Source organism: Rhipicephalus sanguineus, chromosome 2, assembly GCF_013339695.2.
Source record: "Rhipicephalus sanguineus isolate Rsan-2018 chromosome 2, BIME_Rsan_1.4, whole genome shotgun sequence".
Lineage (NCBI taxonomy): Eukaryota > Metazoa > Arthropoda > Arachnida > Ixodida > Ixodidae > Rhipicephalus > Rhipicephalus sanguineus.
This window is the reverse complement of record NC_051177.1, coordinates 33,901,224-33,926,911: the sequence shown is the minus strand read 5'-3', so window position 1 is coordinate 33,926,911 and position 25,688 is coordinate 33,901,224. Positions and strand designations below refer to the sequence as shown.

General features: G+C 45.3%; 1 protein-coding gene across 1 annotated transcript; it reads right to left on the bottom strand.

The window, feature by feature from the left end:
- Positions 1-470: 470 nt before the first annotated feature.
- Positions 471-10,206, bottom strand: LOC119381526 (uncharacterized). Its single transcript, XM_037649300.1, has 3 exons — positions 10,110-10,206; positions 8,268-8,636; positions 471-900 (listed from the first exon to the last, which is right to left on the bottom strand). Exons 1-3 carry the CDS (start codon positions 10,204-10,206, stop codon positions 665-667), a joined length of 702 nt encoding a protein of 233 aa, XP_037505228.1. The 3' UTR covers positions 471-664.
- Between the last annotated feature and the right edge of the window lie 15,482 nt (positions 10,207-25,688).

Genomic DNA, 25,688 nt, shown 5'->3' with positions numbered 1-25,688 from the left:
GCAATTTCCAGTGGTTGAACATTAACACATCTGTTCATGACCAAAGTACACTCATGATTTCATAATCATCACTAGCTCCATAAAGAAAGCATAAACAAGACTGAAACATCAGTTAACGAAAAGTTTCAGAAGCATGTTATCAACTTCTTTCTTTAATTTAGGACTGAACGACGTAGGCCGAGAGGACAAGTTGGCTACTCTAAATGAAAACCTGTATGTCTTTGAGAACAGCATTTAGGCTTGGGGCTCTTAATCTGCTAGTTAAGGAGTCTGGCAGAAACGTTAACTTTCCAGAAATGGCTTACATAAGAAGCAGTTTTACAGGCACAACAGGACCAGGATATAATATCAACTCTCTTCTGTTCTCAGCGAAAATGGCGTCTCCTTGGGGTACACAGCAGGGAAACCACACATTGACGACAGGCAGCAGAATTACACACAGAGTCAGAGCCAAGGTTTGTGTGAGCCTTACTGTGCGAACAATCAAAACATCTTTATTTCTTCAGAACTGGAGTACAGAGTGTGTGTGGAAGCCATCTTATGAAAAGAAGATTTCGCACTTTGGCGTTCACATAATAACAGTACCATTTCCTCGTTAGTTTTGTGAGCTTAGACTGCTTAGACCGTAGTCGTCAGGCACTTTTCCAGAGCACATGCATTTATTTTATGACTGCATGTTGGTGAATTCTGGATAAGCGATGCCCTTGAGCACAGTGGTCAGAAGGGGTGCTATACGTGAGGTCATCGCTTGTGCAACGCAGCTGCGCACAGCCTCCGCGGTGACTTCCGTGATGAGCTTCTGATGAAGTATGCCAATGTTCCCCTTGGCAAGTGTCAGGCCTGTGAATTCCTTTGCCTCGAACACCTTCACTTCAGGCGTGCCACCTGGCCCCTCTGGGTCTGTCACAAAAATAAGTTGAGTGTAAAAAGGAATTAGCCATACTCAGGCCTTCCATTATCGTTGGGTTTCACGTGTCTCTATATAACTTAGAATAATAGACTGTTGGGCAAGTTGGTATGCCGTTATCAGGGAAGCGCGAAAAAATTGCGGACAAAGGGACAAAGGGTTTTGATGCGTTTGTGCTGTTCTTTTCTAGCTTTGTCCACATTTTTTCGCGCAGTTTCTCTGATGGTGTTTAATATAACTGCCAAATTCGGTAGAAGTTGAAGCGAAGACGGAATCTTGAAAATATGAAAAATTCTTGAAACACGGGGTGTCACTGGAGCCAACATTTTGACAGTGGACTCATCTTCTTCAAGGTTGCAACTTGAAGAAAAGTCCGCTCGTCGAAACGTTTGCTTAAGCGACACCCCATGTGCCAATGGTGTAACAATAAACTATGTGAAGCTAAGAGAATGCATGACGCATGGAAGCAAATTTTTGATTAACAGAAGCACAATCACTGCATTAAATTTCCATTTAACTTTGAAAAAATTATAAAATCTTCCTAAGACTGATGTAACCAACGCTAGTAATTAAATGCACAGGATTATTTGAATAAAACTGTCCATTTATCATTTCCTTTCCTTGGCATGATTGTCTAAAGATCGAGCTCCGCTACCCATATTTTTTTTTACAAATGAATTAACATGTGTACCAGAGTTACTGTAGATGCTTCCTAAATCGAGCCACGTACAGCAACTCTAGTCCCCATCTGCTGGTGGTTGACTAGTGGTTCCCACGGTATTTACTGTACATGGCTTCTAGACAAAGCCATATACACTAAGTATAGTGTATGGTGGGGACCTTGCACTTGTCCACCACTTTTTCTTGGACCAGCCAACTTCAAGCGGGCTCACGTTCACCCTAAAGCCATAATAGCCGTACGTCCTTTCACGTTCAGTTTGTTTTCACAGACGTCACTTCCTAGGCGTATGGGATAGGTGGCCACCATCACAGTAAACAGCTACCACAGCACTGACCTTTCTCTGTGCAGGGTTTGTTATTTTTGCGTTGTGTGGGTTCAGTAACAGTACGGCATTGCAATGCTGACATGTGCGATGATAGGCTGCAGTCTGGATCTTCTGCTGCTTCATGGGCACCTTCAATTGTGATTTGCGTATTGCAATCAGACTATAAGGTTATTGCTGTATTGCATGCTGAGTTTAAACGAGCTCTTTTTACAGTGTCATTTACGCGCTTCATTTGCAGTTTCATACACAGCGGCATGCCAGGTTTTACTGATTTTGAGAGAATGCGGCTTGCTTGGGGTGGGTTCTGTCATGTTTCGCAATTTTCAGGCATGTCCAATGGGTGACACAAACTCGGACTGGGTGCCGAGCTAGCATTTAGGACATGGTAGCGGCGCAGGACCAGGCGTTACGTCTGCGGCTTGGTACAAAACCACACCAAAGAACGGCAGCTGGTCGTCAAAGCGGTGGACACAGTGAGCAGTCAACCGGCAGAGGATGACCATGTCAGCATGCATCGTAGCCGCTAGCTGGTCAACGTCCATCGTCGTGTCGCTCCTGGCACACATGTATGGACATAGGCGGAGAGTACGGGGGGGCTGGGGGGCAGAGCCCCCCCTGGCGCCGGCCCAGGATATTTTTTAAGAGCTTGGCGTGGGTCCCCATCCATTGACAACATACTGTTGGCCGTCCTGTCTGGCAGCTATTTCACAGAAGGCTGTTTATGCCCGCTTCCTTATCATTTCAGGCTTTTAAAGTTCGGCTCATGGGCCAGTGACAAGTCAAACATTCAGTAGAAAATGACCCTCCAATGGATTTGTACGTGCAGAATATGTTGTGTTGACGAACAACTGAAGCGACGACTTAAGCTATAACAAGCTAAAAAATTCACCGACGATTACGATACTGCCTAATTCGCTGAGGGCAGCTTCGTGTTCGGGCAACACCAGCTGTGTTTGAAGTTTTGACTATCCGCAGTTGTACCAATGTAACATTCGTTACATATTGCCACAGAAACTGCCAGCGCTCGAGTGCTACGCACATTACTCAGTGTATTGCAGGCGTCGCGAACCAAGTGAAATGCCGACAGACCTGTTATGACAAGCGAAGCCAGCCGCAGTGCACGTGCCAGCCCTACATGCCCACGAGCTCCGACCGAGGGGCCAGCACGCGCAACGGAGGAAGAAAGCGAGGTTAGAGGCCAGTATTTTGTGATATCAACAGACTCCATGTTCGGTTCACTCTGTTTCGTCCTCGTTCGCGTTATCGCTTACGCCGCCTACACCATCGGAGATGACTCTCAACGCACCGGTCCCGTGCCGCCCCCCCCCCCCCCCCGCAATTTTTTTTTTTTTTTGCCATGGCATACAGAGCTCAAAATTACACTTGATCACATCTGCCTGCCCAATCCCCCTTTCAGATCAAGGAGGTGCCCCCCCTCCGGAAAAAAATTTCTGGCTACACCCCTGCTAAGAACTGCGCTCTAATTGTCTTGAACCCCGTAGTGAATGGTTTCGAGAACACAAAAAATGCTACTGAGAATACAAAGCAATCCCGACACAGTCAGTCAGTGAATGCTTTTGCATAAACTTACTCGCCAATAAAAAATGGGTAATTTCTTGGCTGCCTACAAATTGGTACCCTTCGACATGCCTCCCTATAAAAGTGCTGAGAAAAGATGGTACTCATTTTTGATTTATCAGTAAAGGGTTTTGCTACAAGTTCGGTCACCAATGAGCAACTCCATTACTCGTCCAGAAAACAACCTTTGGCGGAAAGATTCGTGGTAGCAAACGGTATTGGCTATCAGCCGAGAACTGCTTTCGGCCTTTGCCTTAAAAAACTCTGCCACTATCTTTAATTGAATTCACAGGCATATAATTAAAGCTTCCCGTGCTAGCGTTAGCCTACTGACTCCTGTCTGGTGCATGTTTTAACAAAGTAAAGCCTATTAATAAAAAAAATTGGCAGATCCCACGCATTGCGGGAATCGATTTTACGCGATGCAGTCAACGAATAGCAGCCTATGCTGCCTTTTTCGCTTTGAGCTAAGAGTTACGAGGTGGATCGATGTCTTTGTGTAAATTGAAAAATAAATCTGGAGCCTCCTACTTACAGACCTTCATAATGATATCACAGTGTCAGCACCTAAGAGATTAAAGTTGCATTAAATTCTTTAATTTGGAAGTTGGACCCTCTATATATATATATATATATATATATATATATATATATATATAGAGAGAGAGAGAGAGAGAAATGTGGAAGAGCAAGTCTGACCCCCCGCCCCCTCCGGTAAAATGAAAACTCTCCGCCTATGTGTATGGATCAATGCCATCGCACATGTTGACCTTTGCTTCGCAGCAAGTGCATTGGCCCACAGGCCGGCGAAAAACTCACAGGGTCTGTTATACAGTCATTTAAGATGACTTGAAGCCGAAAGCCATCTTCTTTACAGCACAGCTGTTATGACCGCCGTTTGTCCGACTCGTGATGTAAACAAGAAACACTCATCATCATGCCGGCATGGCCACGTCAAGCCAAGTTACAGGGACCCTGCAGCACTTTTTCAGCATGGTCAGAAAACGCTGCCGACCGGTAGTCGAGGCTCCTGAGAAAATGCAAGCCAAACATTATAGCGCAGCACGCGGCCTTGAACTTGCAATTAATTCTCAAAGTCGACTAGAAATCGTTCCCTCTTCTCTCTACAAATGATGCCATATAACCAAATTACTGCGCCATATACCCGAAGTCCACGGCCGTTGGCTGAATTGAGCTTCGTGAGCTCCATAGTTACCCTTGTCGCCGTAGGATTCCGCCACGTTCCCGCGTGCGCACTCGCTCTCACATTGAAAGTAAGCCGCGCGTTTGAAGAAAAAATTTACGAAAGGAGAAAGCGCTTATGCGTACTTATGCGTGCAGCAAATCTCTAACCCCGCTCATACTTGCTGAATTCTAAATATGTTTGCGGCAGTCGCCGCAAACATATTTAGCACGTGGCCTGGGATTTACAATAAATTCTCAGTCAGCCTAAAATTGCTTCCTCTTCTGGACAAACGATTCTGTTTACTCAAAATCGCTGCTTCATTGACGCCATTGGCTGAATTGAAGATGGCGCGCTCGGTAGTTAGGACGGCCGCCGCGGGAGGCCGCCACTTGCCCACGCGATAGCACTGAAAGTACGCCGCGCTTTCGAAGAAAAGAAGCGCACGTACCTTCTCCCGTGCCATGCCCCCCCAGCATACTTTCCAGCGCGTTCGTCGGGACGAGAGTAGAGAGAACAACTCTTTGTACTGCACGGATTCTAAAAATTTTTGCGGCGGTCGATTCGTGAGGCAATAAGCTCCTTCAGCGAAACCATTCCATGGCTACTTGGAAAAGTGTTGCAGAGCCCTTTAAGACAAGGTAATTATAGCCAATCCTAATTAAGCCTAGTTGATCATGGTAAAACGTAATTCGCTAACATGATTAAGCTAATGAAGACAAATCCTAATTAAGCCGAGTTGAGATTCTGGTGTGCCTAGTAGTGATGCCGAACTATCGGTAAATTGATTATCGATAGTATCGATAGTGTAAACAAACTATCGATAGTGCTGCTATCGACAAACTATCGATAGTGCAATTGGTAGTACCATCGTTAATATGACTGTAGTGATATTAGTGCCACGCCTGTTTATTTTTTTTGTTTTGACGTATTCGGGTTTCACCCGCAAGGACTTTTAGCAACGTTTGACGCAGACCGCGCCGTAATGTTTGAGATGCTTCACAATTGTTTGAGATCATTCTGTTAAGATTACGCGCTGGATGCGAATAGTCAAGTTTATTCGAGAGTTTACGCGAGCACCAGCGATAACGCTAGAAGGTTTGATTACTGATGTACAAAGGGGGACGTGTTCCACCGATGATCAGATTACTCGACGGTTGACGACTGCTCCCGCTGCTATCGGTGCGCAGCATGTATCGCTTGTATTTTGAGTTTTGATTTTCTGGGCACAAGTTCGCCCAAATAAAGAGCTCCGTATTTCCCAGTCTTGCTGCAGCATTCTTCACCGTCACAACTACGTGACAATACTATCGATAGTGGTGTGAACAATGAAGCGGTTGCTGGTCCGCCATATTGCCAATAAATTTGTGATAGCCCACTGCCGGCTTCGCTTAATTTATGAGCAATTTTTGGCAGAGAAATTAATTATTTCCGCAGTGAAAATGGCGTAATATATCCATCAATAAATTCGTATCCTAAAGCAACCTGTTACACCTTACTATTAACTTCTTGATATTTTTTTTTTTATATTGAAATCATAAAATGCAATATCAATTTGAAGCCGCGCAGTCCCATCAACTGTAAAGGCTTCCTTTCCGCTACAGCTGAACAGTTTGACTTTATGATCATGTGTCAGTAAAGCACTCTGGTGAAGAACACAATCATGTCAACTTTCTTGCCCTTAAGCCTGCTCCTCCGGCTCCACTGTGTACCACGCGCGCGGGGAACCAAGTTTATTCTGCAGTGGGTAGGGGCTATTGATTTTATACTATCGATAGTACCATCGAATGTTGTACTGGTTGTACTATCGATAGCGCTATCGATAGTATTTTTCACCATCGATAGTTCGATAGTGACTCAGCTATCGATAGTACCATCGATAGTTCTGCATCACTAGTGCCTAGTCAGGCCGAGCTCGACAAGACGTGCCGAACTAAGCTTAATTAAGATTAAGCCTTATTATGCTAATTCAGCCAATTAAGTCTAGGTCAACTTGGGATGCAAGCTAATCGAGACCAAGTTTCGAATATGCAACTTAATTACACCAATTACGTTAATTAGCCTAATTAAGCTACTTTGTGCTCTGACTGCCAAGCGATTCCCAATCGATACCTAGCCGGCCGATACCCGTGAATCACAATGTGATCACGTTGTAGCGAAGCCTTGGAACTGTGTAATGGGTCATCCTCTTCGGCTCCTTTCGAGAAGAACGCCACTCGTGCTGAGAGCCCGTGCTCAGCCTTACTGCCGCCATAGCGCATTGTCGCCGAGTGCCGTGAAATAAACACCTTGACAACGTGAATACCTCGCGCGTCGGCGTGTGAACGCACGTGTGTCTATAGTCAAGCCAGGACCAGCCGAAGGACGACCAGCTCTGCTCTGTCCCAGCCTTGCGCGACTCAGTGCAAGCTGCGCAATTTTTTTTCCTTTTTCTTCTCATTCGATTGCGTTGGTTCCCCCGCCCCCGAAAGCTTGTGCACCTAGCGTTGTTTTGCACTGCCTCCGGGATCAGAGGCATTCCAATCTCTCTGCACCTCACGTGCCTCCTGGATCGGCCTGCCTATGACCAAGCGACGATGTCATGTTATGATGTCATGATGCAGCCACACAATTTGCCAATTTTTGACGTCATGTGGCGACTTCATCACATGTTGATGATGATTTTTTGCATCGCTTGTGTTGGCGCCGACTCCGACGGTCACTTTTCGTGTTTGATGAGGCATCTAAGGCGGTCGCCTTAATATGACGGCCAGAATTATTTCCGCCTGGCAGCGGTCGTCATTCTTAACGTGATAGTTCGCAAATCGCAAAATCAACGAGACAGCAGAGACGGCGCTCCAACACACGCGTGTGTCGGCGTGAAGACTCAGCGGAGAGAAGGGTCATCTCCTTCCTCGGCTGTTGCACGCGAGTATAGGAGCTGACGTCCCCGCCTCGGCAGTGCACTTTTTTTTTGGGGGGGGGGGGGCTCACGCATATTAACAGCCCAGAGTGGATTATGGTGGAACCCTGGGCGCCGCTACAAAGGCGACGTCACAGCCTCGGCAGTGCATTTTTGAGGGGCTGCGCCTATTTAGCACAGCCCAAAGGGGATTATGGCGGCGCCGAGGGAACAGCCATAAACCGCTCTGGATTATTGTTAATATGCGCGATCCCCTAAAAATGCACTGCCGAGGCTGTAATGTCAGCCTTTGTACTCCCGTGCAACGTCCCAGAAAGAAAATGTGATCCTTCTCTCTTTTGAAATGGTCTATAGCAGACTTGCGCACATGCCATGGCCCAGTAGCGTAACCAAAGAAAAAAAAAATTGGGCGGGAGGGGGTTTCGCCGTACCGTATGTTGTATGTTTGTGGGTGCGTTTGTATGTGTGCGCAAAATTTTCGGGGGGTGGGGCGTGAAACCCTTTAACTCCGCTGGCTATGCTAGTGCCATGGCCCACCGATTGCGGAGCGACAAATTACACATATAGAAGAGAGCCCAACGAAGGAGAAATAAATACTTTAGAATGCTATAGCTCTCTGGGCCCCGCTCCCGCACGACAGCAGAATCGCTCAGCATTGATGATAAGACACGAACCCCTTTGTATACTCACGGGCAATGACCACGTCCAGGCGCACGATCTCCACTTTTCCGGATACCTTGCCCGAGACCTGTTGCCCGGTGCCCGCGTAGTAGTACACGGCCTCGAAGTCGCAGTCGCGCACAAGTACCGTGGCAGCCACGTCGTAGCGCTGCGGCGCCGTTGTGCCGACGTCGCCTTCGCAGTGCGGCACCTGGATCAGCCAGGGCTTGCCGTCATGGCTGATGTGGTCCAGGCCCCGGATGGTGCCATCTCGCAGCTTCCATCCGCAGCGGTCGCCCGTGCTGCGCAGTTCTGCCGTCCCCACATCTTCCAGCAGCACGTCGTTGCGAAGGCGCCGCACCACGACGTCCACGTATTCACGCACCGCACGGAGGTTCCCTGCACATATGCATGGGCAGTTACACTGTGCAAGTCTTTAACCCGCCACGGTGGTCCAGGCCCGTAGGCAGAAATTTTTTTCGGGGGGGGGGGGGGGGGCCCCACCTGGATCTGAAGTGGGGGCCGGGCAAGCAGATGTGGTCGATTGTCATTTTGTGCTCTGTGTGCCATGGCAAAAAAAATTTCGGGGGGGGGGGGGCACGGGCCCGGTGCGCCCCCCCCCCCCCCCCTGGCTACGCCACTGCGGTGGTCTAGTGGTTATGGCGGTTACGGTGCTCGACTGTTGAACCGAAGGTCGTGGGATCGAATCTCGGCTGCGGCGGCCGCATTTTCGGTGGAGGCGAAAATGTTTGAGCCCCGTGCACTTAGGCTGAGGCGTACGTTGAAGAACCCCCCATGGTCAAAATTTCCGGAGCCTTCCACTATACGACGCCCATGTCGTGGTTTTGGGATGTAAAACTTATGTATTATGAACCGCACGCACGCACGCACGCACGCACACACACACACACACACACACACACACACACACACACACACACACACACACACACACACACACACACACACAAAGCATATAAACATTTATCTAAATGTCTGAAATGGAGGTTGACAAGCTGTGTTCATGATCTCCAATTTGCTCGGTTTGAACTGACTGTGCAGGGATCGAGAAGGAAATGTCTCAGGCTGCCGCCAACGTTTGGACCCATTTGAAGCATTTTCTGCAGCTTATAGCCAATTATCGTTCTAACATGAAATGGACAACAGGTCGGCAGAGAACGCAGTACAGCTTACAGTTCACTGTATATAAAGATAGCCTTAGTGGTGGAGTAGGCTCGCTAGCAATGGTACGTGTCAAATTCAGCAAGAACAAAAACGAGTGACAAAAAATATTGATTGATCCATGTGAAGCGCTATCTAGAAATATTGTTGAAAGTGACAGATTTGTGAATACAAAATGTATACACTCGTAGTAGCGTAGCTGAACAACGAAACTAAGGAATGACAATAGTGCATCTGGTTTGTGTTTAAAACGAAGGTGTACTCACACATATTCTTCGCCATTTCGAACGAAACGACCCTTTCTGCTTCTTCTTTATCCATGTCAAAAATGCACGCGGTTAAGTACACGGCGCGCATAATTATGAACAACTTCTAAAAAGTCGTCGAGACAAATGCGCGAAATTCGGAAAATGGAGATTCTTTCGTTAATGCGACGAACAGCGTTCCTGCTCTGAACGTCCAAGTTTTCCGAGGTATACAAAGCGTGGGAGCTCTCGAAATCCGCGGCCGCCATTATACCGAGCAGAAGACTGCAGTGACGAAGTCCAAGAATACCAGCAAATAAGACAGCCTTGCCCTAATTTCCTTTCCCCTTACTTCTCAATAAAACGTTCTCCCTTTGAGAGGCCATGCTCGCGGCCGAGAGTAAGTTTCTCAACGATGCGGCGTTTTACAATAGCGAAAACTTACTCCGGTTGACACGTTCTTTTTTCGAAGTCCTCTCGGCTCTGCGCTTGGCCTCCGTGAAGTAGTAGAGGGCTTGCAAGTTGGCCCTGAAGTACGTCATCTTCCAAAAAAGTTGTAGTCCAAAAAACTTATACCTTGCAGGCGTGCCCGAGTTGAACATCCAACCTCTATGTACGGCGGGCGGTTGCCATGTGTCCCTTTTATAGAGGAGCCACGGGTGTAGAAGGATAGCGACATGGAGAGGGTGATGGTGATAGCGGTATCACTCATCGGCAGCTTAGTGACAATGATGCACAACTATGGGTCGCATCGGTGCAGTCTTTAGCTGTGGCCCTCGTTGAATGATTAGATGACGCATGTATGGAACCTTTCCTGGATGATTTTGCGATTAGCAGTCTGAACGGAGGCAGAACTGTACTAAACTAACCATCGTGACGAATCGGGCTCGTCGGTATGCCATTGTTAGGACAGATTCCCGGGTAGCGTGAGTCAGAGGCGTGAGTAAGCCAGGATTATAAGTGAAAGACGGAACGACACTGTCTTCTCCTTCATGTTCCTCTTCGCCATCTTAGCTATTGAAAACCCTTGACCTTTCTTACTCTGGTCCTCGCTTCTATTTCAGACCCCCTCTCCCCGTCCCCTCCCCGCACTCACGACGCTGCGCCGTGCTCCCTCATGGGTTGCATAAATTCGCACCTATCCTAACGTCAAACCATATACGTAAACTGGAAGACAGCAGTGGCACGATACCATCACTCAGAAAGAAAAAAGAACGAAACGTTGAGTCATTTGTTATTCTTATTTAAAAAAAGCGAGAGAGAGAGAGAGAACGCGGGAGGTACTGGGTTCAATTCCCAATGCCGCCGGCCACCCACCGGTTTTCTAATGAGGAGAGAGGTGTCCCAATCTGGCACTTGGTGGTGCGGGTAGGGAGAGGAGTTCTTGTGGAAAGAAAAGAGGCACTATTTTCGACAACATTAAATTCATCATAAATAGCGCAAAGAAACGGGAAAGGAAGACGAACACATGCGTTTATGTTCGTCTTCCTTTTTGCCGTCCCGTTTCGTTGCGCTATTTACGATGCTATTAATGAAAAAAGCACCAACTTTCAACTCTTTTAAAATGTTCTGCTACCCTCGCGGGAGCACTGCTCAGCGCCTTCGGAGAAGGAGATGCAGGCTGGAATTTTAGGAGAAAGGGCTGAGGGTCACGTCTAGAGAAATAACGCATTTTCCTCACCTCAACTTCCCCGCCTCCCCCTCCAGAACATTTACCATGGGCAGCGCGTAAAGAGACGGACAAAGAAAAGTGGTGCACAGGACGGGCTTAGCGTTGCCCTGCTAAGTGTTCTAGGATGCACGAACTGGCGCAAACGGAAGCGTTCAGGACATGGTCTCTTTTTCCCCTCCCCAGCGAAGCTGAACCGAGCGCCCTTGCAGAAATGAGTGTATTGATTAACACGCCTCCACCCCCCTCCCCCAGAATTTTTCAATCTTGCATGTGCATATATACAAGGACACATACAAACACGCGCGGGCATACATATAGTATAGTTCAACCCCTCCCCCCCCCCCCCCCCCCCCCCAAAAAAAAAAAGAAATTCTGGCTACGCTACTGATAGCCATGTACATTTCCATGCATGCTGGACGACTTTGCCACCGAGATGTGTAACATAAAATAATTGGGAGCTCTATTTCCAAACAGAAACAATCTTGCAAATTTTTTTGCTCCTTGTTAATAATTGGGAGCTCTATTTCCAAACAGAAACAATCTTGCAAATTTTTTTGCTCCTTGTTGAGCTAGCGTGGTAGACTACCACTGGCGCGGAACCAATGAAAAAAAGGGGGGGGGGGGTAGCCGAGATCCTCACCTCCCCCCCCCCCCCCACTCTAATTTTTGAATGCATACCCACTTCATTTTTCTAGTTTACTCGCGCGTTTATACAAGGGTGCTGCGTGCGACAATTTCATGGTATGAATGTGATTCTGTGCGCATCAAATGTCACTCGTTAGAAATATTTCCAGGCTATTTTTTTGAGTAATTTATTGGTACATGAAGAACAGTTATCACCCCTCTTCGTCACGTTGCTTCGCTATACCGCGGGTGTTTCCCGTAACGAACCGAGATTGTTAAAAAAATTAAGTTAGCTTCGCACTAATGGTAAGGAATTGCGGAGCTGGGCGGCCTTCTTTGTTTCTCTTTAGTTTCCTCTTTCTTTCTTCCTCTTTTTCAGTGTTTTTCTTTCTTCATTTCTATTTATTTATTTTTCCTCTTTGTCTATTTCTTTCTCTTTCTTGCTTTTTCTATTTTTCTTCACATTTCTTCCCTTTCTCTCTCTCTCTCCATTTATCGCTTGCTTACTTTTTCTTTCTACATTTGTTTATCTCTGGTACTCTCTTGCTCATTCTGTCTATGCTGTGCTTTACTATTTCCTCTCCTCCTTTCCCTCCTCACTCTCACTTCCTTCTCTCACTCTCACTCTATTGTTTGTCACCATCACTTTCTCTTTCTTCTTTCTTTCTCTTTCTTCCTTTTCTTTCTCTCTCCCGCTGTCTCGCTTGCTTCATCTTTATTTCTGTCTTTTTCTCTCTCTATTTCTTTCTCTCTCTTTCTTTGCTTTTTTCTCTTTTTTTCTTTTTCTTACTTTCTTTATTTTCTTTCTCATTCTTTCTATGCTATGCCTTACTCTCTCCCCTCCTCCTTTCCCTCCTTTTCACGTTCACATCTCTCCTCCTCACAATCACTTCCCTTTCCAACCCCATTGCTGTAACATACTATACAAGGCTATGCTATGCTCTGCTAGAGTGTCTGGATAACCGAGTGGTTAAGATGCTCGCCTTCGGATCGTGGGAACACGTGGTTCGAATCCCGCCTCTCCAAGAATTGTACTTTCTTTCGTTCTCTCTGTATTCGTTCTCTCGCTCATCAGGATATTGTATCCCGTGCTGGAAAAATCGCCGCACGTGTTCCGGGAGCGGAGCAGAAGACGAAGAGAGTGCGTACTGGTTCATGATTATGATCACCTCTAATAATTTTAGGGGCGAAGCTCCTCTTAGTCTAACCTTGTCCGGCGTAAGGCGTCCGGCGTAAGGCGTAACCGGCAGTATACTACGACCCATCACCGATCCTTTGCAAACTGCCCACTACTTCGTCTTTGCAAACATCCCACTACGACCCATCACCGATCCATCACTTCACCGACCATATATAAAGCCGTTATAATGAAGGGGGAACGGAAGCCACGTCTAGCTACCACTTACGATTAATAAAATTTCTGATGTACTGGGCTATCGCTTTGATTACTGCTGGGCGAAACCACTGAAGATTTCACGGTGTAACCATGATTGCTTCAGGATTGCTTCAGGAATGATTACATCATTCACCCGTGGATATGCTGTGAATTTTTTTTTAAATTGTCATGGATGACATAATGATTTTTTGTCATTTGCGAGGCTATGCAACATGGTCTAGGCTAAAACTGGTATTCGCTAAAAATGTCTTCATCCCAACTGACTCTGTAACCTGTATTAGCACTTAAAAATGTTCAGACTATATGATCCGCCCGACTCTTGGCCGATCCCCCTGAGTGGGTAGGTGCCAATCATCCCAGGAGCATCGTCATCATCATCATCATCATCATCATCATCATCATCACATTTATGCATTCACTGTAATAAGAGTTAATATTTGGATCACTTCCTTTTCACGTGCCGCAGGTTTAAAATTCAAAGGAAAATACTACTAGAAGAACCCCTTCGGAAGATGGGCTGGAATTTGCCACTTCCGGTGGTTCTTGCATTTGGTGCCACCATGCTTGGTTTTTACCACAGGAGTGTTTTCGACGCTGTATGCGTTTTCCTACGAGAGAATAAAATAATTGAATGTGAAGTGTAACTTGATACAGTTTCTGTTTCGAACGTTTATTTCCTTAATCACAGCTGTATATACATGTATTTTTGGCCGTCGTTCTTTCGACTTTATTTATTTTTTATTTAAGCTTTAAAAAGTTATACCATTAATGTGTAACGACTAAACTATTCATTTTTAAAACCCTTTCCTTCAGCAAGTGGACTATTTCTTTAAGCAAGGCACCGTCCGATCCATGGCCTATCCCCCGAAGTGGGTTGCGCCAAGTGTCTGAGGAACAACAACAACCTTTCTATTTCCGACAGACAAATTAAAAGTGGTTAACTGCGACCCAATGAAACCGACGACATATGGTTTGCCGTCACGTGGCGCTCGTTCGGGTATTTTTTGCATTGCGCTTAATTAGTTAACTAAGATCAATTAGGCAAAATATTCAATATTCACTTTATAGGGCCAAATGCTTTTCGTTACGTTGTAGAGGTCACTTCGAGACGACCAATCCAATTTTTTTGTGGCAACGTACGTGATGCGAGGTGATTTCTTCCGGCGTTTAAAGAAAATACTCGAACGAGCGCCAGATGTCTGCAAACTAGGGGTGTGCGAATATTCGAAAGTTTCGAATATTCGTCTAATATTACATTCGAAATATTCGTATTCGATTCGGAAATATCGTGTATTCGAAAAGTTTCGAATATTCGATAACTTCGAATATTCGAAAAAATTCGAATATGCGATTCGATTATCATGCATAAGATAACTCGTCTTCCACATTTCTGCTGCGTTCGTATAGCTGAAAACGTTGCCGAGAGGAGCGATACACATCGTAAGTACACGGAGGCACGATATCTGCCTGCGACGAGCGTCCCAATGATTTATTGCTGGTGCATCTCCGACGTGCAGCGCTGTTGGCGATCATGTAACCGTACATTTTCAATATTATGCGGCCGTAACGTGCCGCACTACCACTCGTTCACTATGCGGGACCACTTCTGAAGAAAGACAGTGACCCACGTGACTGGTGGCGGACTGTAGGCGCCTTCAGATACCCCAGTCTGGCAAAGCTTCGCCCCATGTACCTCCCTAACCAGCCACTTCTGTTCCAAGCGAGCGTGCCTTTTCAGTAGCAGGGGGGGGGGGGGGGGGGGGGGGTGTCTCTGTTAGAGAGCGCCTGCTGCCTGATCATGTGGAGCAACTCATATTTCTTCATGATAACGTCTAGTCATTACTTTCATTGTGCCGTGATATTCGCTTGTGTTGTGATGTGCATTGTGCTAGCCTGGACATTGTGTTCTGGCGATAGCAGTGTATGTTGTGTTGCCAGTCAGGCTGTTAATGTTTTTTTTTTTTTTTCAAAATAGCTACATGTTAAATAAAATATTGTTACTGTGGAGGCATCTTTCCTTTGATATTCGATATTCGATTCGATATTCGAAGGTGGATATTCGTATTCGAAAAATTTGATATTCGCACACCCCTACTGCAAACCCTATGTCGCTGGTGTCATTCAGATGCGGTTGACCACTTTGTATTAAATGCTTAGTTCTAGTTAAGTGAAACACCCGGTATAGTGATGCTTGGTTGGACGTCCATTGTCTTGTTTATCAGCAAGGCGTCGTGTACAATTTTCAAGTTCGAGCATCGTGAAGTGGTGCTTGCGTCGCAGCCAGGAAACTATGCGGCAATTGCATCTCTTACTGGCTGTATACAATTTGAAACGCCAAGCGTGAAAATTGCTGAAAAAAAAAAAAAACGGCAACAGGGAAATGCATACTTGAAATAGCGTAAATAGCGCAAAAAAAAGACAAAAGACAGAAAAACAAGCGAAAGGAAGGCCCGGACAAGCCATCCACCTTCTGCCTACCTTTAGTTTGTGCTTGTTTTTATTGGCGCTATTTATTTGCACTACTTCAAGTATGCAAGACCAACTAGCCCAACAATCTTTTCTCTTCCTGAAAAAAAAAAGACTAAAAAAATGTCAGCGTTTATTGTGCAGTTGATTGTGGAGAGACGTATGGAGAGACGAATGTCAGAAACAGAAATGGAAGAAATGAGACTGAGAGCACCGTGGTCTTTATTATCACCTCGTAAAAATATTTATTTCCCCACGAACACACATGATGAGTAGCTGCACACACCGAAAAAACGGACAACACTTGGCTCGGTCTGTCCTCCGTGCCAGCAACGCCGAACAGCACAAAAGTCTCTCACACGGCTTCGCGTTGCCGAGAGCTGAAACGAAGGTCGTGAGTCAAAATGAATTGGCAACAGGCATTGCGCGGCCTTTGCTCCGACGGCCGCAAACATTGTGGTACACAACAGGTAGTACAACATTGGCACTCGCTTCCTTCTTACTTTCGCTCGAGCAGCGGACGCATGGATGCTGTGCTGGTAAACAGGACAAGCTTATCTTAAAAAGGGCTTTGCAACCTGTGCGGTCTAGCCCGAACGACATACCAGCCGGATCTTGTAATTAAGTTTGTTCAATCACTCACAGGCGACACCTCTTTCTGACGCAGCCTTTGTTTTATCTGTGCCTTCTCGTACGTTTTCTTTCTGAAATTAGGAACTTGGGTTCCAAATCAAGCCGCATTACACCTATATATGGGAAGACGTCGGACTCTCTAAGAACAAAAAAAGAAAAGAGTATGTATACTCTATAACTAAAGCGTATAATAATGCTTAATAAGCATACATAAAGAGTATATATACTCTATAACTAAAGCGCATATTAATGCTTAATAAGCATATCATTACCGACTATCCGTGTAGATTTGGAAGTCTTGTACAGAAACAGAAACAAACGTCGGTAAGCCGGGACACTCATTTACTTGTGCGGAAACTCCTCGTAATTCTAGTATTATTTCTTTTGGCTGATCTGAACGAATTATTTGCCGTATTTGTAATGAACGCTGCAGCATCAAAGCATTATATAACGAACTTAGTTCCTTCGAGCTGATTTTGAGGTATTACTGGACGACCTATAATGATCCTTAACCTGGGTAGTTAGTGAATATTCAAATTCTCAGATCATCGACTGCAGTGTACCAACGTTGGAGACTTTCGGGTGAGGTGACGCAAGTTCCTGAACGTTAGTACTGCGAAATGTTTTTTTTTTTTTTTTCTGTTTCTGCTAATCGTGACGGAGTATAGAGAACCTGTAAAAAGAAGGCTTCAAAAGTTACGCGAAGTTTGGAAGCTGAAGAGGTGGCGAACTTGATTGCACCATGGTCCTAGCTGTCACACTTGTAAGACACACCTTGCTCACTACATGTCGCCCAGTTAAAGAAGCTCGCATCGAGGCAACAGCTACGTTTTACTCACTTCGAAATAAAGCGTTTAGTTAAATTCCCGTGTTTCGAAACTGCCTTGCTCCAAACGGATAAACGAATCGTCCTTGTGTGAACGTATCTTACACATCACATCTTTAGTCTAGTTTATCTATATATTGTTGCTTTTATTGCGTCGCTGATATGCAAGGGATCACACTTATGTTCCTACGGTTTTGTCATGGCTGAAATGCGCTTGCGTGAAAGACCTACTACCCTTACAATTGACTCACAATGAACGGCAGTGCCACTCACTCCAGACATTTTTTACATCATGGCACGCGCTGACACGGGGTCATGGTTACCCTATCCTAGATAAAGTCGCACAAGGTATGATGATTTCGATACTTCTTTCTTTTTTTCTTCAACGCTGTCTTTGTCGAAATTCTTTAGTACAGTCTCACAACGCGGCAAGATCTATTTATCGTGCTATACAATGTGACCACCACGGAACGCTTTGCGCTCGAAAGCGCAACATAATAAATGCTAAATGCTCGCTATTTGCTTTCTTCAGCTATGGATATCAAGAGATTGCCACGAAGGCACCGCGGTCGACGCCATATAGTTTACTGTGCAGGGTGTTCCTGAACTTTGTCAAGCACTGTACGTGAATTGGAGGATTACTCAACCGAGTGTGTAAAAACGAAATCCTTTGCCAGCAAAGTAGACGACGCTGCGAGAACGTATTTCCTAGCGTTGTTTAATATTGACATTCTTTCTAATTAGAGCGCCGTCCCCATCGCTCGTCGGCCCGCAAGCCAGTGAAGGCACTTTTGTGCTTCTTGAGAACGACGGGCTTGTGCGAACGCCTTTGACCAGGGAATCAGTCCCGCACGCTTCACCGAAACCACTGCTCATTCCCCTCTCTCTCTCTCTCTCCCTGACATTCATATTCCCCTTTTCCATTCCCCCAGCGTTTGGTGTAGCCGATCAGACGCTATCCTGGCTAACCAAAAAAGCGGAAGGCCCTTTCTGTTTCAATCACGAAAGAAAAATGAATCAATAGTGGTATGTCGTCGCACAGAAATAAAATAATAATAATAATAATAAAACGGCAAACACATGAAAGAACGGCAGATGACGAGCAATATTGCGCCTTATATGCATAGGCGTGCGCACAGGGGGGGGGGTGTAGGGGGGGGCGCCCCCCCCCCTAATCATATAAGAGGGGGTGGCGCAGAATCTTCCCCGTACATTGACCCTTCTAGTCACCTAAGAGAGGCGGGGGGGGGGGGGGGCGCAAAATCTGCCCCATACATTGACTTAGTAGGGTGAGGGGGGACGCTGCGATGAACCTTTGCCCCCCCCCCCCCCCTAATGGGGAACCCTGCGCACGCCTATGCTTATATGTACGCGCTATTTGAATAAAGCATTATTCCAACTTGCGGCACTGTATATATTAATATAGCAATCAAACATTCAGAGAGCCTGTGTTACGTATAAGCGAGGCCAAGTACATGCTCATCCGTTCCATCGTTCCTGTCTGAACGCTAGAAAAAAAGAGAAACATTCGTTTGGCTCATCTATGCCTTTCGCACAACAGGGGTGACGATTTGGTCGGCTGACGTGCTTGCATGTCTGTTCCAAACTTGGTATTAATAAGAAACTTTCAAAGCAGGCACGCTAAATATGATGATACCCATATTTTTTTTTTTTTAATTTTTCGCCCACCGTATCATGTTGAGATCTTTCGCCAGGCTGTACCCCTGAAACTTTGAGGTAGGGGCAATTACGAAGCAGTCACAGTATTAGCACGAACATATTTTTGATAGTTAACAAACATTTAGTGACCATACATTGAAAGTTTAAAAGAAAGCGTGAATAGAAGCATGTTTAGCATACCTCAGCCATACGTCATGCAAGCTGGATATGCACTAAGGTAGAAAGCAGTTGGGAATTAATTAAGGGGACGGCTTAGATGTGCAGTTGCTCGTACTGCAAAACTGCTCTACCGGAGTCGGGTGTTCTCGATATTTAAGCTCGATGGCGACCGTGAAAGGACACGGTGCATTTAGCAACTCGGTGGTTGTGCAGTAATCACGGATTGAAGCGTGAAAATTTATGACTAACCAATGCGCGTACTTTCGTTTCCAGCGTCTAGAGTCAGTGTCATATCTCGCGTTATTTTGTTTCGAACACCTCCATGAGAAGCAAATTGCCTTTGGCGGCCAGATCTGCAGCGGCATGACAAGCAATTGCTCATAGCTGCCCTTTTACTTTAAAGAAAAAAAAAACGATGTCGCGTTTAAACTCGTGAGTACTGTACTTCAATTCATACTCAAGTCTCTCGGATGATCGCATACGTACACATTTCACAGACGAGAACAATTAGATGCTCGACCTTTTGATGAGGTTGTGTTGTTTCCTTCGTTTGTGTGGACTTTGTTCGCATCGCATTTCAGGAGTATAGTTGGCGGGACGTTTTAGTTGTCTGTGCTTTTTTTTCTTCTTTTTTTTTTTTGCGGAGGTGTGAAGATCAGTGCGTGTCTCCACCTGTCATGGAAACGCGAGCTGTTTAGAATGCACTCCACACGCAGCTGACTCTACTGACTATTGTGTTGTTTTAGAATATAATTTATGTGGACCTTGACTGTACTTTACGAATGGCGAATAATATCCCATCCAAAATACGATATTCTACCTCAGCAACTCTGTTCAGTTCAGCTAAAACTACGTTTCACGATAGATAAGACAATGTTGCTGGTTCCATTGCTGGCTGCTACTTTTACCGTGTGTCACACCAGCTGCTTGTGTGAACAGTGAAATGATTATAGGTGTGGGCAAGCCCTCTGACCTGTTTCATAAAAAAACACACGAATCTTGCTCCTGAGAGGCTGTTTTCGCTGCTATGCACAAGAGTAGTGTGACAGAGACGTGTTTGTCCCTTGACAGCGTTAACAGAGTGCTCGAAATTTTTCTGCCCTCGAATTCAAAGAAGTGATAAGTCACAAGCGATTCAACGCAAACATTTCACAACACACAATGAATGCCCTGTGCCGCTTTGATTATGCAAAAACAAGGCTTGGTGGCAGGGTTGACATTTCACGGTTTGAAAAACCACATTCGCACATGTGGACGCGACACATACTCACACACGAGAAACACTTGAAGCACACAGATGACGCATCACATTTACTGCACATGTACATCCATGATGAAAGGTTTAACGTGAGACCAGCGTTGCTGTGCCACTAAACAGAACATTATCATTTCCCTGAGTTTGTGGACGCCTTTTTGAAGGCGTGCGCGTCGATACGAGTACTAGCTATACGGTGAGCTATAAACACAGCGTACTTCCTCTTAATTCGTGTGGCAGGAAAATAGAGCGCTTTGTTCGGTTCGCACACGTATGTTGTACACATTGCGGTTTACGGAATACAGAAACACTGGAAACACACATCAGTAGCAGCGCACCAAATGGAAGAGTATATTTGCACCTCAACAGCTCGTTGGCACGTGACTTGATCAGAAACGTCACAAATGACGCCATACCACCGCCGCACAATTTGAATGAAAGGCCCGGCGTTACATAGGTATCGCTGTTTTGCAGGTGTCACTTAATTCTGGGCCAGTCACGCGCCGCTCCGGGGTCCTCACTATAGCTCTACTAGTGGCATCGCACGTGACGTTTCTGCTTGGGTCACGTGACTACGAGGTTCTGAGGTACGTTGTTCCGTGCCAAATGTATGCCAGCCTTATCAGAAGGGCCACAAAATTTTTTTTTCTCGTTCTGTTTTCAGTTCACGGGAACGAAGTACGTACTTAATCATTGTTATGTTCTTACCATTGCGTTTGCGCTAACAGATAGAGGTAGCGCATTGTCTGCAATAACTGTGTTTTCTTTCCCGTATTTTTGGTAGTATTCAGCGCCACGAGATGGCGCCACTAGCGTTGGGGGCTAGCGTTTGAGACGCAAGCATTCCTGGTATTACGTAAATAATAACACGTGTGCGAACGCACTAAGCCCCAATACGTATACTGTATTACCACGTGGTATTACAGAGCGCCGCGATTCATCAAAGCAGACAGAATAACAAAACCTTTAAACATTGCGCACTAGGCACGCCTATACTTGCGTGTAATTTCCTCTCCGTTGTAAACCATATATTTGCATGTAACGCAGCGCGTTTGAAACAAATCTCACATTTGGAACGGACGCAGTGACGCCGTTAAACCATAGCGTGCAGGTAATGGAGTACCGACATACATTTGCGAAGTTGTGAAACATGTTTTTAGAATGCAAAATGCTGGATTATGAAACTTCACAAGATATCTTGATGGTACAGTTGTTGTGACGTCTTTCCTGATATCTTGTATAGCGACAGAAGGAGGTACAGCGTTACTAATTGCATAAAAATTATAAGCTACGCTCTACGCCTGTTTCTGCTGGCAGCGTCCGGGGCAGGTTGTGATGATGTTCGTCAGCATTTCTTTTTCGAAATTTTAGAGGATTTAGTCATTTACTTAACCAAAGAGGTAATGACAAATCGAAAATGTCATGCCGGTACCCCTTCAACGTTTTCTGAATCGCATAATTTTTTTCAGTGCGCACAGAATCCGAGAATAAAATAAATCGGTACGCCAGTGGTGTGCCCAAATCTGTCTGTGATTCTCCGCGGGAAGAATGGCACTTTATACTTTTGAATTCCAGCTTCAGTATATAGAAGCTGCGACAAAAAACGAGTGTTCATTTTTTTCTCTGCTTTTTTTTCCTTAAACTGTGTGCTCCGAAAACCTTCGCAATCGGCCGTTAATGCGTCCGCTCGCATACTCTCAGGACTTGTCACAAATGCAAGAAAAAAGCAAGAACAAGGTTAAAACAATGACATATATACCTATTTTGCTCTGTAAACACGTGACTTTGAAGGGGGGAAGCTCGTATCTTTTTCTTGTTCTGCTTTTTTTTGTTGTGTGCAGAATATTAAGGAAGGAACTAAAAAACGTAGCGCCTTTCTTTATTGGAGCCCTTTTTCTTTATTTTGTAACGGGCTCCGTAAAAGTATTATCCGCAAACAAGACACACGGGACTGCGCTGAAAATCATGTGACACATCTGAAGAGAAAAAAGTCTTATATTGTACAGTCGACGTATACACAGGCAGCACACGCGTCCATCAACGCACGTGCAGCACCACCGAACTTCGCTCCATATCGAAAAAAAGAAAGAAAACAAACAAGCAAACTAGACAGATCTTTAAATATGAGTAATTGAGATCTCATTGCAACGTCTCCTAACGAAGCAGCAGCCGTTTCTTTTCATACACACTAATTTGCCCTTCTCCCGGCCATTGCAAGCGAGTTGCACCAGAAGCTTATATAGTATAGATTGAAAGCGCAGATGATTGGGCTTTTATGCTAAAGGCTCTAAAGTATGGTTGTGAGCTCACCGTTAGTTTGTTTCCCAATCAAATTTTCTTGTCGAAATTAGATATTTCCACGCTAAATGCTCAACGAAGCACTTTGCTTCTGTGTTCGTATGGTTTAATTCTGCAGGCCTTTCGTACCATACAGCCCGCATCACTGTATAGCGGCTCGCGCTTCACTGCATGCATGGTGTCGAGTTCCCGCACACTCCGTTATTTTTTTTCTTCTATTCGCAGAAACTAAAGGCAAACCTTTCGAGTGCTTTGTTTAGCGGTGCGCTCTAACAAGAATAAAGCGCGTGCTCGGGGTGTCTGTCTGTCACACAACAATAATCGTCATAAATCTGGCGTACCTTTCCTTGCGTTATCGCTGCGTGCCCGGGGTATATCTGTTGTATATACCTCGCAAGCCACGAACGGCGTGCGCGCTATCAGCGTGACATATAGCATTATTGATGTCAAAATGGCGGGCGCCGAGTTTTCAAGAAAGGAAACGTAAGCAAACCAGATGACGATTATTGTCATGCGAATCAAAGTAATGCGGTGGTCTTACGTTAAGCGAGCACAAAACAATGGTATACAAGCGAAAACGCTTTTAGAAGCGAAGTGCGAGTATATAATATCGTTTATTTAGTTGAGATTTACAGGTGGAAGCGGATACGGAAAGATGACGTAATGGCGCGCAATACACAGATCAGAGAAAACTGGAAGAACGCCTATGTATGAAATAATGGACGCATCGCCAAGAGAAGGCAAACTCAACCGTGGGCGGCGGAAAGTTAGATGGATGTAGCGTGGCGTTTGGAAAATTTCAAGGCGTATCTTTTTCGCTCGGGTCACGCAGGTCAAGATTAATTATTCGTCTCTGTCAGGGGCCTTTGACCTGCAGATGATGATAGATCAATGCTATAGTGTAACGCGTGCACGCAGCTCCAGCGATACTCAACCAATCAGTCAAAAAATAGGCTGCCCTACATGTATATACGTTGCTGTGTGCATGTTTGTCGATGATTTGGCATGCCAATCTGTTATTTTCATAAAATGAAACGCTCGTGAGGCTTCGGTGATGCAGCTGCTTGGGACCCGTGATTTTATTTATTGAGGGTAGGTATACGTTCGTGTTGAGAAAATATATAAAGGCTATAAATGATATATGAATGATATACAGACCGACTCAATTGGATGGACAACAGGGCTAATACGGATACGGTGAACTTTATTGACAAGAATCCTACCTAAGGCAACTTGTCCTACTCACGCGAGTCAGGACAATGGTGCTAATGGCGGATATCATTATCACAAGTCTACTAAAGCGTGTGTGTTGTGTCCTGTCTGCTTTATATATATATATATATATATATCTGTGTGTGTGTGTGTGTGTGTGTGTGTGTGTGTGTGTGTGTGTGTGTGTGTGTGTGTGTGTGTGTGTGTGAAACATACGTGTGAGTGAAAGAAAGCGCTGAGAGCTATACGTTTAGAAATTTGAGAAAATTAACGTAAATCTCATAACACGGACGTCATTAATTTTCTTATTTATCAGAGAACTGCTGCTGTGGACGTTTAAATCTGAGAGCGTTGGTTGCAGAATCGGAGCGTATATAGTCACCGTCACGCGTGACCTGCAAAGTAACGGCAATGCAGGGTGATATCTTACTAACAGCGCAAAGCACAAAATACAAAAGAAAGATAAGAATAATATCTGGGCTTTTACGTGCCAAGACCCCGATATGCCATTATGACGCACGCCGTAGTGGAGGGCTCCGGAAATTTCGACCATCTGGTGTTCTTTAACATGCATTGACATCGCACAGTACACGGGCCTCTATAGCATTTCGCTTCCATCGAAATGCGACTGCCATGGCCGGGATCGAACCCGCGACTTTCGGGTTAGCAGCCGAGCACCGTAATCACCAGCTCAACGGACATAGCAAAGAAGCAAGTTTCTTGGACCAATACTTTAATTAATAGGTTGTCCTCGTTCTTAATTTCCTTTTTTTTTTTAGTCCTCTTCCTTAAAGGCGTCGGGGCTTTGTTACGTTTTGTTTGCCCATAGTCGGTCATTTTCTTTGTACGAGTACTATATGTGTGTTTTACAACAATGAACCTTCCTTCGTACCAGCGCTCGTGTCATGCTTTCCTTTCTTTGTACAGTCTCTTCGCGCTGTTAAAACCATGCATCTTGACAGAGCACGCCACTGCCGTGGTATAGTTTAACTACTAAAGTGTCACGGTGCTAAGCTTGAGGAAACGGGTTCGATTCACGGCGAGATGACGCCTCTTTACTTGGGTTTGTGCGCACGTTAAAGAAGTTTAGGTTGTAGAAATTAATTCGGAGCACCCAACTACGGCGTGTCTCACAATCGTATTGTACTTTTGCTTCGTAAAACACCAGAAATACAATTAGTACTCGCTCAATTAGCTGTACGGTTCCCTAATGGCAAATCAACCGCATCAGGAGCTCTTTTATCGAAGTTGTCGTGAATATTTTTTCCTTCAAAAGTAAGAAAGGAAGAAACCTTTCCACATATAAATAAATGGCACTGCGTGAACATGAAAATAACGGCAATTTTAATCTAACATACTTTATCGTAACTCCATGCAAAAGAAGAAAAAAACGGAGACGGTAAATTCCGCGAAAATCTGTGAGGCCGCATTCATGCACACGCGACATGAACAGGCTGCGAAATTCATGAAGATAATAATAATATCTGGGGTTCATAGATAAAGTTCTTTGTGTGTATGTATGTATGTATGTATGTATGTATGTATGTATGTATGTATGTATGTATGTATGTATGTATGTATGTATGTATGTATCTGGGGTTTAACGTCCCAAAACCGCGATTTGATTATGAGAGACGCCGTAGTGGAGGGCTCCGGAAATTTCGACCACCTGGGGTTCTTTAACGAGCACCTAAATCTAGGTACACGGGCTTCAAACATTTTCGCCTCCATTCGATCTCGCGAACTTCGGGTCAGCAGTCGAGCGCCATAGCCACTAAACCACCGTGGCGAGGCAGAAATTCA

What these genes read in the sequence shown, in the direction of transcription:
- LOC119381526 (XM_037649300.1), bottom strand. Translation starts at nt 10,206, where the DNA reads ATGACGTACTTCAGGGCCAACTTGCAAGCCCTCTACTACTTCACGGAG. An exon ending in AAAAGAACGTGTCAACCGGA is followed by an intron (nt 8,637 to 10,109) that starts GTAAGTTTTCGC and finishes GCATATGTGCAG; the next exon opens with GGAACCTCCGTGCGGTGCGT. An exon ending in CCTGGACGTGGTCATTGCCC is followed by an intron (nt 901 to 8,267) that starts GTGAGTATACAA and finishes TTTTTGTGACAG; the next exon opens with ACCCAGAGGGGCCAGGTGGC.